The following is a 16,450-nucleotide window of genomic DNA, read 5'->3' as shown; positions in this document are numbered from 1 at the left end:
TGTACAACTGGAACCCCAAGTGACAGCTTGTGAGGGAACCAGAAGGGCCCTGGCAGGCCTGCACCGAGCTGCACCAGCCCCTCCCACACCTGGCCACAGCCAGGTGATCATCTCAGAATAAACGCGCAGGTGTGTTTATGGGGATACTGCACAGGCCAACAAGCCAATTGTGATCATTGTGCTGACCTTAGGAAACAAAGTCAGAGGCCGATTGGGTTTCAAAGCTGAGGTATCTTTCATACGACTGCTACACCCGTGGACTAACCTTTGTATCCCCAGACTAAAGCAATTTATGTTCAGGCCCTGTCTCCTAGTCCCTGTAAGTCTCCAGGTGAGATAGGAGAGCAGCTCTCTGGGCTCTCTTACCAAAAGGGAGAGAGTTGAAAAATGAAAAATTGGTACTAATTTTCTCCTTCTGTTTCAGGCTGTGATCTCTGACGAGGCACAGTGGCTTGCTACCCCACCCCGAGAGTATTTCAGCTATTCTTGGCAGAACCTCTCCTATAGATATTCCCAGGGTAATTCTTTGAATACAGGCTCCCGAACCAGAAAAGAGCTGCGATTCTCACCTTTGGTGGAGTTGAGATCATTATGTGGAGCTTGGGGGGAGCCCTGAGTTTTGCTTGATGGAAAAAAAAAAAAAGGAGCCTATAATATTCACAGCCACTCTCTCAACCAACCGCCGGGAATCTGCCTTACCTTCTGCAAGCCTCAGGAAGTCTGTGTATTCCAGGCTACTTGGAAACGGAAACCTTAGTAAATAAGATCCAAGAATAACTTTATGACTTTGATTCAGTACTGAAGACTGTTAAGTCACTCACACACATACTATTATACACGCAAAAAAGAAAAAAACAATTAAAGCAGAGTTTAAATGTTACAGAGATAGTTCGAGTTTACAGTTTAGCAAAACAGTGTTATCGCAGAAAATGAGCAAGAAAATTAAAGAACAGCTTGAGCCTTAGGATCTTGACATTATCATTTTGGCTTACGTAACTAGAAGCATCTATTTATCTGTCAACACAGGGATGATTTCTAACTTGTCTGAAGACAGAGGTTAAAGGGACTGGAGTTTTCAGCGCCAGTCAGCTTGGTCATTTAGACTGTGGGTAAAGTTATGAAAAACCAGGTGAGGGGGCTGGATCAGTGTGAGCAGTTTCCAGGCTCTCGGCCTCACATAGAAAGGTGCTGGCTCAGCTAGTAAATGGCCGTCAGCTGTGATTGGATGGCCATCAGCTGTGGCTAGTTGGCCGTCAGCTGTAACCAGTGAGCCATTGGCCACTAATATAACTGCTGTGGCTACACTAGCAGAAAAAAAATGGGGGCTAGCAAGAAGATGGTGGCTGAGCTAGCAAGAGCAGATTGCAGTTAGCACGGCGGAGTATGGACAGTGTGGCTCCTGCCTCCTGTGTCTCCAACCCAGTCGCCAGTGAGACCATAGTGGTATGACTCCCCTACCTATGGCTCCGTGGGTGTTCCTTTTTGGCCTCACCATATCCTGTGTTCTTGTGTGGGGAGCGGGAGCTGAGACCCTGCATGACACCCCACGTGACAAATGGCGCAGCGAGCAGGGTATGGTGCTGGCCAAAGCTCTCCGAAGTGCGATGAAGCAGTTTGTGGTTATGAACACTCAGTCTCAGGAAGACCAGGAGGAGCAGCTGCCAGAGAGCTGGACCCCTGTGGAGGGGTGGGAAGACGTGGACGGTTCCCCAACCAGCATAGGCCAGAGAAAGCGAAGGTCATTGTGGCCCTGTGGGCTGGGAAGTGCTTGCTGAGTCCTCCATGGGAGATGAGGGTGAGGTCAAGGTCGTTCCTCACCCCCAGGACAGCCCTGGCGAATGACTATGGACTATGGCGAATGGGCTCTATCCATAATTTAATGGACTGCTTGACTGTTTGCTTGGGAACACAGCACCCTGCAGTGGAACTGGCGGATGTTTGCTTTTGTGTCTTGACTGGCTGCCATAGAGAATATGTAAGCACCTTGACTGTGAGCCTCTGTTGTTCCAGCATGTACCCTGAGAGGCCCAGAGAGAATGGCAGTGCCCTGAGAGCCCAGGCTGAGCCCAGGAAGTCTGGCTGTGCCCAGAGAGAGTGGCAGTGCTCTGAGAGGCCCTGGCTGTGCCCGGGGAGACTAGTGGTACCCTAAGAAACCCAGGGAATCTGGCTGTGCCCAGAAGGACGGGTGGTGCCCTGAGAAACCCGGGCTGTACCTAGAGAGCCTGGCTGCGTCCAGGATATTGCATTCACCTCCAGGCTTTTTGCACAGGGCCCCTTGCGGAAGATGCTTGTCACATAGATTGTGAGGCGAGACCCTGTAGGGGTGGAGTGTGGGGACAGAGCCAGGAGTGCAGTTTCCAGGCTCTCGGCCTCACATAGAAAGGTGCTGGCTCAGGGAGTAAATGGCCATCAGCTGTGGCTAGTTGTCCATCAGCTGTAACCATTGAGCCATGGCCACTAATATAACTGCCGTGGTTACGTTGGGGAGTAGAGGAAGTCGAGGAGAGAGTCGGTCGGTTGGCAGAAAGCAGACAGCAGGTCGCATGTCATGTGAATCCAGCCTCCAGTGAGACTATAGCGGTATGACTCCCCTACCTATGGCTCCGTGGGTGTTCCTTTTTGGCCTACTTGTATCCTGTGTTCTTGTGTGGGGAGCGGGAGCAGAGGCCCCGCAGGCCGCCCCACACGACAGTCAGCCTAGAAGGAAATGGTGGAGACCTAAAGGGGTACTTCTTATCCAGCTCTAACTCACTGGAACGTGTGGAACCTGGCTTCCAATTTTTCTAGAGATATTCAAAATCTGGATTTTGTAAATGTAAAATGTTCTAATTTTCAAATGTTGGCAACTACTCATTTATTTAAAACAAACAAAAAAACAACACATGTCTGCAGCTGCCCTCACCCCACAGGCCACCTCTGGTTTGGAGACTAGTGAAGGCTTAGAGGCAGAAAAGTCACTGAAATTGAACCCTGTCAATTCAAGTCATTCCATACCTTCAACCCACTCATTCTCAATCAGATGTGCTCACCTGCGGAGTTTTAAAAACTGTACAAATGCCCAGCCTCCACCCTAGACTAAACTTTTTGGGGAATGGAAACTAGACATGTGCTTGTTTTTATTGTTATTATTATTATTATTATTGTAAAATATTCATAACATAAAATTTACTATGTGAACCATTTTTAAGTGTATACAGTTCACTTGCTTTAATTACATTCATGTTGTTATGCAACCCTCACCACCATCCATCTCCAGATTTTTCCGTCTTCTCAAACCGAAACTCTGCACCCACTAAACACCAGCTCCCCATTCCTGCCTCCCTGCAGTCCCTGGTAACCACCGTTCCACTTTCTGTCTGTATGGTTTTGACGACTCAGAGTACCTCATATAATTAGAATCACACAATATTGTGACCGGCTTCTTTCACTTAGCATGTTTTCAAGATTCATTCATGTTGTTGTATGTCTCAGAACATTCCTTATTTTCTTTTTAAAAATTGAGTTAAAATACGCATAACAAAAACATTTGCCATCATAACAATTTTTAAGTGTACAGATCAGTGGCATTAAGTGGAGTCACGCTGTTGCTCAGCCACAATATCCCCATAACTATGAGTCTGAACCCCTACGCCCATTAAACAACTCCCCTTGCTACCTTTCCTCCCAGCCGTTGGCAGCCATCCTTCTACTTTCTGTCTTTATGATTGTGACTAATCTAAGTACCTCATATAAATGGAGTCATACAGGATTTGTCCTTTTGTGACTGGCTTATTTCACTCAGCACGTAACGTCCTCAAGGTTCATCTAGGTTGGAGCATATTGCAGAATTTCCTTCCCTTTTAAAGCTGAATAATATTCTATTGCAAAACAATCTAATAATACGCACTTCTGTAAGAAAGAAAAAAAAAATTTTTTTCTGTATAGGCATTGAAAAGAAAATTTGGAAAAACTAGCACCTGATTACCTGAGAGGGCAGAGCTACAATAAGAGCTTACGGGAAGGAGTCTTACTTTTTATTTTATATACAATGGTAAGGTGTGAGATTGTGTGATGAACTTGCATTAGTTCTACAGTTATAAAAAGATATAAACTAATAAGTAGACACACTACCAAAAAATAATCAATGCTGTCGAGGTGATGAGAACACACGTTCTCAGTGTCTGCGGGTGGGAGCGTAAATTGTCCTGTAGAAATTTATCCAAGGATAAACCGATAGAGGCCTTCATTACTGTGTCACTTACAGTAAGGAAACACTGAGGGGGAGAAGGAAATGTTCGTTCATAAGGAGTTACTTCATGAAATCACAGGACAGCATGCAGTAGAATTCAGGGTAAAGCGGTGATACAGCAGTGCATTTATTGGCATGGAAAGCTGCCCGCCATCTATTGCTAAAGGCATAAAGCAGGTTACAAGACAGCCTGTACAGATTAATTCTGATCTGTATCATATGTTTGGCTGTATGTGTATAATATCCATGCAGAGAAGAAAACCTGCAACAATATATGTCAGGGTATTCTGAGCAGTAGCTTTCTTGGAGTGGTGAGATTATCGACAATTTGTTGTTTCTTCTGTATTCTTTTTGAAGTGATCTAATTTATTTATGAGTATATATAATCCTTTTATTCTTTAAAAAAATAATGAAGCTCTCTCTTTTAAAAAATTGCCATGGAAGCACATTCCAAAGTCCCCCTGTCTGTTTCTTTTAGCTACGTTTCCAAGGTAGAAATAGTATGATAGGCATCCTGGCATCCCTGGTCTATTATTCTGTTTATAATGCAGGTGTGGGGTGCAGTGATAGGACCACCATCTGCAAATCTGGGATCACAGGCTTTTGACACTGTTTTAGCTACCGTGAATCAGGAGAGGTCATGTGATCTAGAATGGCTTAGTATAATTAAAACATTCTCATAAGGGGATTCTTTTCAAATTCTGCATTTTTTCTTTCCTTTTTTTCAATTTAAAAATGAATTTAAACATTTAAAGTTTTTTTCTTGGGGGGAGGTGGGATCATTCCAGTTGAAGAGGCTACTTCGGATTATCAATCGCCCCTGGACACACATGAAACAAGCACACCCCTTAAAAGCTACGGCAAGCATTTTTCAAATGAATGGATGGCTTTTGAAAAATCGGACATGTGTAATATTTACCGCATTCCAAAGACTTTCAGACAATAACAACATTAGAGATTGGCTGTCTGTTCCGTGTCCTGGTGAACCGTTTCTCCAGGGTTAAGATTTTGGTTCCAGACTCAGCAGCATTATAAGGATCAGATGTTGCTTGGACAACAGAGCCCCTTTATTTTACCCAATTAACTTCTGGGGTGATGTGGGACCATGTTCTGAAGTTCCTGATGTTTGATTTTCAAGTGTGCGCTGACATGGCCACCCCAGGCTCGCTGCATGGCTCACCAGGTGACACCTGGTGAGGGTAGCAGGAAGAGCCTGCCGGAGCAAAAGACCTGGGCCTGGCAGAGAGATGTGCCCTCTCCCCACACAGAACTTTAGGTTTTGAGGCTGGAAGTTCTGCTCAGCAGGGCTGACGATAGAGCACAGCTCACTCCAGCCCTACTCCCGGATTCCCTCACCTTCATTCTTTTGTGACCCTAAGCCCTTAGCACAGGCCTGGCACTAAATAACATGCCTGATGAAATGCTCAGTAACAGGGCGGACCACTACTGTTGCTACTGCCATTTCTATCTTTAGAGGTTGCACTGCCCTGGAATAGTTGGGCAGGGAGCTAACTTCAGCAAAGCGCTTCTCTCCATCCTCCCGACCTGGCCAAGGACTTGCAGGGACAGTGGGGAGGCTGTGGGTGACAGGCCATGAGGGAATGGTCCTTACAAACTGGAAGGGGGTTCTTGCCTTCATGGTTGTGTTGGAGTCTGGGAAAAAAAAAAACAGTGACACCGGTCCTGTCTGTATTTAAACTTTTGAAATTTTGTTCATCATGGATTTTTGCATCCAATTTTTAAAAAAGTATTTATTTAAGACATGAGGTTTTTTGGTGCCCCCTTAAAATTTTTTGCACCCCCAAAGTGCCTCACTTGCTTCACTCTTGTCATGGCCCTACTTGCTTCTCGATGCCTTATTTCTTCCAAAGGCTCAAGTAGCAAAAAGCAGGTCTAATCTATTTTATTTTACTTTGGGAGCTAAGTGTCGTTATCAGGATATTTGTTTTCTGACTGGGCCTTGTTGACCAGTTTAAGGTGGTCATTTAATTAATAAGTTTGAACCAAAACATAACTACTATCTAAAATTTGAATACTAATAAAGCCTTCCTCCCAGCCTTCTTTCCCTCCATCCCTCCTTTCCTTCTTCCCTCCCTCCCTTTTTCATTTTAACAAGTGTTCAGGAATTGAGGGAAATTCCTGAACACAGGCTGAAATTTGCTGTAGGCACTACCCCCTGAGTTTAGATGACCACAATCACGATTTTGAGACATAATTGCCGTGCAGACACCTGGCAGGTAAGTACTCAATAAGCATTTGTTGGACTGGGATAACTGTTTGCCTTGTGTGACCCTCGATGGCAGGAAGAAGCCCCAGCACCTCCCCTGGGCCTGACCGAGTTCTCTTCAGCCTCCACATGCAGGGGGTGACTCAGCCTGTGATTTCATTCACCCAGCCTGGTGTTTATGCCACTCGCCACCAGCCAGTTGATACTGTTAGGAACTGTCCTGAGCTGATACTCCGCTGGGAGAGAATGACATCCAGTCAGCTTGTGGCCTCTGTGGTCAAAACAGCTGAAATGTTATGGCTTCTGAATAACTCATTGTCTGCAGTCAGTCGGCCTGAGGAGGAAAATCCCGGTGCTCTCCTCCCTCTACCTTGAAGGAGAATTTTGGCTTCTACGTGGGCTCTGCCCAATAGTGAAGGGTCCTTGCTGGGCTGTGGGAATGAGCTTGAATGGATGGAGCTAGCACGGGGCTCCACAGGAGAATCCCCTCGAAAGACACCTTTAAGCATAAGTTAGTGTCAGAAGCAGCTGGGGGTTTTAGAAGGCAGCTTTGCTCACTTTGGATGGATTTTTCTCTGGCACCATCCAAGGCTGTCACAGGCCAGGAATGACTGAGTGCACACCCTTGCCTTCTCAGACAAACACCAACACTACATACAGCCATGTAAATAATGTGTTTGTGGACAGTGGAAATAACTATCTGAGCAGCAAGAAGAAAAACAATCACAATTACAACAGGCTCCATGCTAACAGTTTACACGTGCTGCCTCATGTAACCCTCCGTGAGGTGGGTCCTAAGAGTATTAGCTCTTAGAGATGAAGAGACCCAGACACCAAAAATTTATGTAGCCTACTCAAGGTCATGTAGCCGGCAAGTGGAGTCACCAATTGTGAGGCACAACTGACAGTCTCAGCATAGCTGAGACTTCACAGGGGTGAGAAGGACAGGAGGACAGACTGGAGGATGGGCCAGGAGACAGGTGTCTGAGTGCACATGAGCACTGCACGGGGTCCCAGGAGTGGAGGCCATGAGGGGGAAGATGAAGCGATTCTCTCTCTTTTCTCAGCATTGACTCATCTCCCCCTGCCACACTCCCCAGGGGTGGTTTATGTCTAAGAGGTGACACCTCTCCATCTGCGTTACTGTGGGTCTGTGTGAAACAAAATACGAAAGGCATCTTCTGATGCTCTCCTAGCCTCTAGAACCATGGATTCCCAGGTCATGAGTGAATTCAAAAGTTGTCTATTAGATGAGATGCTGTGATGTCCTCCCCTGGTGGTGACTGCGTGAGAGGCTGGCTGGTTTTCCCCTGCTGACCCTGACTGTCTCTGAGAAAGCAAGCGGCTGTGAAGAACCCACGCCGTGACGAAAACTGCCCGAAGAGAGCAAACACAGCAAAACAATCACAATAACAATGCAAAATATTCCCCTGGACTGGTAAGCTAGGTAGGTAAAACGTTAGCAAATCATCCTCAAAAGTTCCTTTACTGATTCTTCATCTGCTCAACTCTGGTTTTTAAGCTTTGAATCAGAAGACACCTGATGAGCACTAACTTAAAAGCACCTTTTGTTTACTTGCCTGAATACCAGCAGTGATGGCAGGACCAGGGATAATGGTGTCTTGAAGGCGCAGGCGGCATGCGGTCTGCCTTCTGCCCAGTCCACCATCCCTAATATTTCACTGCCATCCTTCCTGACATTAGCCACCACCAGGTCTGGAAACGTCGGGTATAATTGTGTGCAGGGACATGTTGAATCCTCAACATCATACCAGTTAGACGTGTTCTGAATAGTACCAACCGCAGTCAGACCTGAGGCCAGAAAAAGACAGGCAGGTGGGAGTGCCAGCGCCTTGAGTGCTGAGGAGGAGGGGAAGGAAATGTAGGGAGGACAACTCTCGAGGGCTCTCCCTGCCCCAGACAAAGCCTCATTTCTTTCAGTGTCTGGCTTCTACAACTTCCCTTAACTGGACTCAGCTCCCATAGTCTCTACCTCTTCAGCCTTGTTTTCTCATCTGTAAACTGGGGCAATAATAGTGCCTATAAAATGAAAGCATGTGTGTAAAACGCTTGGAACAGTGCTTGCCACCAATGAATACAAGAATGAATACAAGGTTAGCTCTTGTTAATACCATTATCATTAAAAAAAATTTTTTTGGGGGGAGAACCGTGTGTTTTTCCAGGACCCATCGATTGTCCTTCAGTCTAGCGGAGGGCGCAGCTCAGCTCCAAGTCCAATTTCAGTTTTCAACTGGCAAAATTGTTGTTAAGAACTCGCGCTCTAACCAATCGAGCCATCCAGGTATCGTTTTTATTTTTAATGCGTTACTATTACTGTTCCACTTTTCCACTTGCCTGCCGACTGCGAGATGATATCTCTCTCTCCATCACACACACACACACACACACACACACACACACACACACACACACACACAGGTGAGAGGTCTCATCTGATGTCGTTACTTTGCAGTCTCCAGTTGTACAGCTTTGGCATTCTCTAAGGAGCTGCCCACGTTACTTAGAAGCTTCTGGGACACAATAGTCCTTCTGGCTCCCAGTGCTGGGACCTATGCCAGCGTTTTCCCGGGGCCCCATGGCCTACCTCTGGCAGGTGCGCCGCGTGCAGACCCCCGTCAGGGGTGTCTGTCCTCCGTCCCAGGGTTTGCACTTACTCCTGCTGAGCAGCCTCTTGGAGAATCTCTCATGTCCATGAAAGACACTCAGCGAAAAGATGCCCACACTGCTGAGAAATTCAGGGTCCATCAGTGTCAGAACACTGAGTGTCTGTGTGGAAACACTGAAAGGCAGCCACAAGAGAGATGCCCCTACGACGCTGCTTTCCCATCCACCCTGCTGCCCTTGTCTGTCAGCTGTCTACTCCCTCGCCTTCTAAAGTTGCCTTCTGAAACCCTAATGACAAACATGTAACCATCAGAGGATTTCTCTAAGGGTTTGCCTCACCTCTGCAGCTCCGTGTCACCAATCTGGGCCTCCCTCGGGGCTATAGGGCAAGGTTGCCAGAGAAAGTTCAGGTGACTGAACTGCAGCCAGGTAACCTGGCAGGAGATTGCCCCTGTATCTGCTTCTTCTGGATGCCACTCTCAGGGGCAGACTGAGCGCTGAGCTGAGAGGCTGGGGAAGACCAGAGGCTGGAGATTTCCTGGGGGCAGGAAGAATGCCTGCACCTCCCCACAGGACTCCAATTTCCAGTCCCACCAAGACAGACCAAGGAAGCAGCTTTTGCCTCCCCAAAGCAGGTACTGGTCCCTGGCATTGCTAACTCCTGCTACCCATGTGGCCTTGAGCCTATCTCCTGAGCTTTCTGGGCCTCAGATGCCTTACTCAGTAGGGAGGAAGGTGGACAGACAACCACGGAGGTCTCCTGCCACACTGGCATTCTGTGGGACTCAAAGCTATGAATGGGCACCTGTGGCCTTTGTCCCAGGCAATGGCCCACTGTGTGCTGTGTCCTCTGTCGTCATCAAGGAAGGCTGAGTGTGAAGGAGAAATGCAGTCCCTTTGCTTTCAATCTGGGTTTTCCATCCCCTCACCTCCAGCATCCAGCGGCCTGTACTATTTCAGAACTTGGACTATTGACCTACTTGTCCTGAGCTCAGAGCCTGAGCTCAGGCCTGTCAACATCAGCTAGAGAAAAAGGGTCAAGTTTTCTGATGGAGAAGCTCATCTCATATGAGCAGAGAGAATTTGTCCCAATTTCTGGTCCAGCCTTTTAGCTTTTAGGCTGGGATTTGTTAAAAAGGACAGAATGGGAACTGCTTGAGAAAGTCATTTGCAACATGTCCATCAACAACGAGGCAAGTTTGTGTGTAGGGCTTGCGGATTCTCTTGCTACTCTGTTCTCACAACTTATACTTGGCAGGATAAACTGGATCTTGCTTGAAAATAATATTTCCCTACCATTACAACCTGTTTGGTAAAAGTAAATTTGTGTTTTAGAAAAACATGACATTTTTCGGCCTGTTGCTTCATAAACCTACTTCAGTGAAGGTGGTCATCTTCTTTCTGAATATTTACCGAGTGTGCAGAAGAGGGAAGGGGCAGTGAGCTAGCAAGACAATGCCTTCTGGAGGAAACGCGCTTTCCCAGTAGATGCGCTGTGTGCCATGCTGAGAAAAGGCATGGATTTAACAGCTATTCCGTAGCATTACCTTGTTCTTGGCAAGTTCATAGAGGACCTTTGTGTGGCGGGAAGAAAAGCACTTCTTCTGGCTGTCTTCCTTCACAGCCTCAGAGCTCTAGCTAACAGGCTGAGGCTTTGACCATTGACTGTCAACTTGGACCCAGCCTCGCCGGCATTCCTGGGAAGTCAGCAAGGACTAGATGGGCAGCTTGCAAGCACTGTTGCTTGTCATCTGTACTTGGGTAAAGTGAAATGCTTTCTGTGCTTGGACTGGAGCATACGCCTTGCTGGGGACACTTCCTTTCCAAGTTGTATATTTCACAAGGTTCTATTTTCATACCTGGCGTCATCAGTTTCCCTTAGAGGAGAACACCTGTAAATAGACCATCACTATGGCTAGGTAAATCCCATAGTGCGTTTAGTCTGCTCCCTGCTTACTGATTGTTCACCTGGCCTCCCACACATAGAGCAACATAATTTATCAGGGCCTGTTTTCCCATTAGGTTCTGCCCACTCTGATTGCTGGGATCACACCTTGGTGGTTGTCTGGGCACAGGGAGCGTGTTTGGTAGCGGGACCTGTATTCCTTCTCATCTGGCTTCTGAGGCCTGGTATACCTTTCTGAAGGAGGCTGCCTTATGCTCTCTGCTCTCTCAACCCTCAAAGACCAGCTTAAACTTGTTCCTTCTTCAAAAAGCTTGCCTGCAGATTTCAAAAAGTAACCCCTTGCTCTGCAACAAAAGTTGTACCTGCAGGATACATGGTCCTGCTATAGACATCTATTGAGAGGTCTAACTTTGCATATATATATAAATATATATATATATATATATATATATATATATATATATATCCAAAAAATGTACACATGACTTGTATTCATCTTTTGTTATCAGTATATATTGAGTATTACAACTTTAATACAGCCTTTTCCTTTCTTTAGATGTGCATACATTTTCTTTGGCACCCTCTGTATATATTCTCATCTGTTGTATCTTATAGGACTCCTGAATGCCTGCTAATGCTATTTTTCAGGATGTAAATTCCTCATAAGGAGCAGGTCTGCTAATGTAGCTTGGCATAATGTCAGTAAGACGCTACCTGCAGGCAGATAACTTAAATATTTTGATGACATTCAAAATAGCCCTGCATCCAGAACTACTGAAGATTATAAATTCATTCATAATCTTCAACAGTTCTGGAAAGCATGCTAGAGTACGATTTTCTCAGTTAAATAAAAAATCACATCTGTTGCTACTTTTCCTTTAAGGCACAGGTACTTGTTCCAATTTATCAGTAGAGAGAGGAGGGAAACCGCCCACCCCTTCTCTGCCCTGGAACTTTCTGCTTCTGTTAGAAATGGTTTTCAGAGTGATGGTGGCATCGAGGTGCTGGAATTGGGTTTATGGGAGAAATTCTTTCTAATCGCCTGGAAATATTTTTTTCAGGGAGGACCTGATTTGGTTTTGATTTAGTTATTTTCATTTTTCTTTCTGTCCCTTGTCAAGATGACAGGTAAGCAATGACCAGCATTGGTTAAAAAAAAGAAAGAAAAAGAAAAAAAGAAGGCTGCAATTACTTATTATAGAAGACAGGAAGAACAGGAAATTCTTCCTGAAATGGGTGTGTAAAGCTACTTTTTCTCATGTCCTTTTCTGCTACCCCACTTGAGGAAATAGATATTTAACCAGAATGGTAGGTAAGGCAGTTCCATCCTTCTAGAAATCCCCTTTTAGTGTTCCCAAAGTGAATGCTCATTTTCCCTAAATGTATGCGTGCCTCACATTAACCAATGTGGATAAAATTAAGTCACTTCATCTGGGTGTTCTTTAATTTTCTACAGGTTTAAGGGGACACTACTTCTCTACTGTATCTTTAAAGAATGATTGGGTTTTATTAATAACGACAAATGTTTAAACATTGTACGTGAGCAAGTCAACATTCCAAATTCTTCATAACACGACCAATCAGAAGAGCTTTCTTCACCTCTTAGAATAAGATGTCCAAGGTCATAATTTCCTAGGAGACAAGTCCAACCTGATTTAAATGATGGGGGTGGGGGGCTGGAGGGGGAAGCTCATAGCTGTGTGATATTGTTTTAGCTTCTGTCCAGTAAAAGAGATAAGGTGGATTTCTGAGGAATAAGATGAGATCAAAAGTAATTTTATCATAAATGTATTGCTTAACCCATGTTTCAGAGAAGGACGTTTTAGTCAGAAAAGACCCATCTTCCAAGCATGGCTAAGAACTCACGCCCGGAATTGCCTCCCTCCCTTCACTAATCCACCCACTCACCTGCAGTCCTTGCACTTCTGCCTGATGCCTGAACTTGACCTACAACTGACTGTTCATCAGAAAGTCAGATTTACAATTTTTTTTTTTAAAAGGGCGCAGCTCACAGTGGCCCCTGGGGGGATGGAACCGGCAACCTTGGTGTTATTAGCACCCCGCTCTAACCAACTGAGCTAACCAGCCACCTCCAGGTTTGCAGTTTTTGAACCCCCGTCATTTAACTATTCACCTTCATCCACCAGGGCACCAGGACACTTTCATTAACAAAGAAATCAGACTAAAAAACTAAGGTCTTTAAATGTTTTATTTTGCTGATTCTTCACAGAGCAAGGAATCAAAGTTAGAGATAAAATAACATGCCAGTGAAATTCGGCAACTACCAACAACCGAAAACTTTAAACATAAAATTCAAAGCAAGCTGCTGAAAGATCATAAAATAATCATGGGTGAAGTAATTTGTTAACGTCTGTAACACTGCAAGACCGGTCACCTACGTAGTCCTTCAATTGCAAAGCGGCGAGACCTGCCAGGCGGGCGCTCTCATCAAAGACCCCACACGCGAAGGGACAGCGCAGAAAAACATCCTGCCGTCGCCACCGCAGCGGGGACCCGCCGAACCGCCGGCGGTTTGGGACTCAGGTCCCCTTCCTTGTCTTTTCATGAAACAGAACGTTAATTAGCGATCGTCCTTTCTGCCTTGACTGCAACTGCGAAATACCCAGTTAACTATTTTAGTAAACCGGGAACGCGGTCTGCGTGAAAGGCAGTTGGTTTTTCTTCTGAAGCAAGCTCAAATAAATGTTGGTTACGCTACCTTTGGGGAAGGGGGCACAACACGGTGAATTTCGAGTTCTAAACCGTCCTTCTGGAAGACCCCAGCATTTAAGAGCGAGTGATAACCAGGTGTACATAACCTGGTTATGTGATTCTCAAAAATTGCACTCTAATCGCCGGGGTACCCAAGCCGACTCACGTCCCAAACCAGCAAATCCCAGCGACCCTGGAGTGGTCACTGCCTTCTCCCGCGGAACTGCGATGCCACCCGTCGGGCTGCCGAGGGTCAGTCCATCTGCTAGGTCTGGACACTCTGCACCGACTAACAGGTCTTTCTTGGCTTCCGGAGGTCAAGCAGCCTCCTTTGAGCTTGGCTGGTGGGGACCAGGATGCCTGCGACGTCTAACGGGGAGAAGGAAAGGAACCCCTCCCCCGCCCTCCGAGAGCAGTCCCTGGGTCGCCTGGCTCGGCAAATGTTGCCCCCGTGAGCAGAGGCCTGCAGGGCTGGCCTCCCGCCGCACCCAGGGCGAGCACCACGCGGTAAAATCCACACCACCCACGCGGAGCGCACCACTCCCGGGACAGGGAGAGACGTGCGCCGAGTGAGAGTGGGGTTGAGAGCACGCCCTTGCTGCCGAATCCACCTAGAACCCCACCAACGTCGAGGCTCCGTGGAACATCCGCTCTGGTCACTCGAATTCCCCCGGGGTGGGGGCAGGGAAGGGAGCGCCCGACAGTTTCTTCCTCTGGGCGAAAAGGTGCGCAACGCGCTCCGGGCTGGACCCCACTGTCCCGGGGAGCAGGGCGCGGGGACGCGGAGAAGCTGGGTGGCGCGAGGCCGGGCGGAGGGCGCGCCAAGGGCCAGGGGCCGGCCTTCACTTGGAGAACTGTGCCGGCACCGCGGCCAGGCCCAGGCCGGCCGGGACCAGGTGCGGGAACTTGCAGACAGCGCAGGTGCACAGGCCGGGGCCGCCCGCGCCGCCGCCGCCGGGGAGGGAGAACTGGCCGCACGGAGGCTCCTCGAGCGCCAGCGACAGGTACTTGGCTGGGCGCAGCGCGTCGGGCGGCCCCACGGCGCCGGGCGCCAGCAGCACGGAGCCGGGCGCGGCGGCCAGCAGGGGCAGGCCGGCCAGCAGCAGGCGCGGCGCGGCGGGCCCGGCGCCCTCGCCCAGCGCGCGGCGCAGCTCCTGCAGCGAGCTGCCCAGCAGCAGGATGTAGTTGCGCGCCAGCAGCAGCGTGGCGATCTTGGAGAGCTTGCGGCCCGGCGCGCCCTGGCAGTGCGCCGCCGAGTAGGGCAGGATGGCCTCGCGCAGCGCGTCCAGGGCCAGGTTCAGGTCCTGCATGCGCTTCCGCTCGCGGCTGTTGATCTTGCGTCGCAGCTGCTGCTGCTGCTCTTCTTTGGCTTCCGCCCTGGAGCCACTGCCCACGTGCGCCCCGGGTCCCGCTCCCGTGCCCGGCGGGTCGGCGGGCGCCTCCGGCTTGTCGCGCGCCGCTTGGGGGAGGACGGGCGCCGTCGTGGAGGAGGAGGACGTGGGGGCGCAGGGACGCTGCCGGTAGCCCACCAGCTCGTACAGGGAGGCTCCGAGCTGCACGTCTCCCGGCCGCTGTGGCCGCAGCATGGTCGCGGGGGCCGCGTTCACGCGCGCCTGGGAAACTGCATGGTACATCTGGGGGGCGTCGGGGGCGGTGGAGGGCGCCTTTCGGGAACGCCCCGGGGTGGGCCCTCGGCAGCTTGCCCCTCCCCGCGGACCTGCGTGCGGGGAGCGGATGGCCGGCGGCAGGCCGCGTCGCACCCCTTTAAACCCGGCCTGGGAACCTGCGGGGCCCGGGCCGCTGGGCGCAGCCAATCGGGGCGCGAGGTCGGGCGCAGGCGCGTCCCATTGGCCACCCCTCCTCGGCCCGCGCGGAGGGGCCGCAGGCCGCGCTCAAGGAACCTATTGTGACCGCGGGTGTCCAAGGAGGGGCGCGGGGGTGGGGGGAGGGGGAGGGGGAGAGAAGGCGTCTTTTTGGCTGAAGTGCGGTTGTTCATGGAGTTCTGGTTGCATTGGTGAGGCTGAAACTCATGTACCTGTCTCCTTCTCTCTGCCTGTACTTTTTGGTTCATGCATATATGTATGCATATTTGTTTATTTTAAATTGTAGTCAAATACACATAACATAAAATATACCATCTTATCCATTTTTAAGTATACATCTCAGTAGTGTTAGGTACATTCACGTTGCTGTGCAACCAACCGGCAGAGAGCCCTTTTCATTTTGCAAAACTGTAACCGTACTCATTAAACAACAATTACCCATCTCCCCCAACTCCTGGCAACCACTATTCTTCTATGAATTTGACTACTCTTGGTGCCTCATATAAGTGGAATGAGACAGTATTTCTCTTTAGTGACCAGTTTATTTCATTTAACATAATATCCTCAATGTTCACCTAAGTTGTAGCATGTCAGGATTTCCTTCCTATTTAAAGCTGAGTACTATTCCATTATATGCGTATGCCACATTTTGTTTATCCATGAATGGACACTTGGGTTGCTTCCACCTTTGGGCTATTATGGATAATGCTGCTATGAACATGGGTGTAACATATTTTTTAATACCTAATTTCCTGCCAGTGTTCAAAATAATTTTAATTTCTGCTAGGCTTTGAGAACTAAATTTCTGGGCTCAATGACCAGTAGAATGATACTACTGGCCAATGGATACTACATGGATACTCCCCCTCTGGCGCCTCCCTCTGATTAAAAGGTCTTTCGGGACTAAAAAGCTTTTTGTGGGGGATTTC

The 16,450-nt window shown here is 48.4% G+C and overlaps 1 protein-coding gene across 1 annotated transcript; it reads right to left on the bottom strand.

Annotated features, from left to right (window-relative positions):
* Positions 1 to 13,177: 13,177 nt before the first annotated feature.
* OLIG1 (oligodendrocyte transcription factor 1) lies at positions 13,178 to 15,420 on the bottom strand. Its single transcript, XM_081069320.1, has one exon. The coding sequence runs from the start codon at positions 15,330 to 15,332 to the stop codon at positions 14,541 to 14,543; it is 792 nt and encodes a 263-aa protein (XP_080925446.1). The 5' UTR covers positions 15,333 to 15,420; the 3' UTR covers positions 13,178 to 14,540.
* Positions 15,421 to 16,450: the final 1,030 nt, after the last annotated feature.

The sequence above is a fragment of the Rhinolophus hipposideros genome (assembly GCF_964194185.1).
Source record: "Rhinolophus hipposideros genome assembly, chromosome: 2".
NCBI lineage: Eukaryota > Metazoa > Chordata > Mammalia > Chiroptera > Rhinolophidae > Rhinolophus > Rhinolophus hipposideros.
Note: the sequence above shows the minus strand (reverse complement) of the source record. Positions and strands in the feature narration are given on the sequence as shown.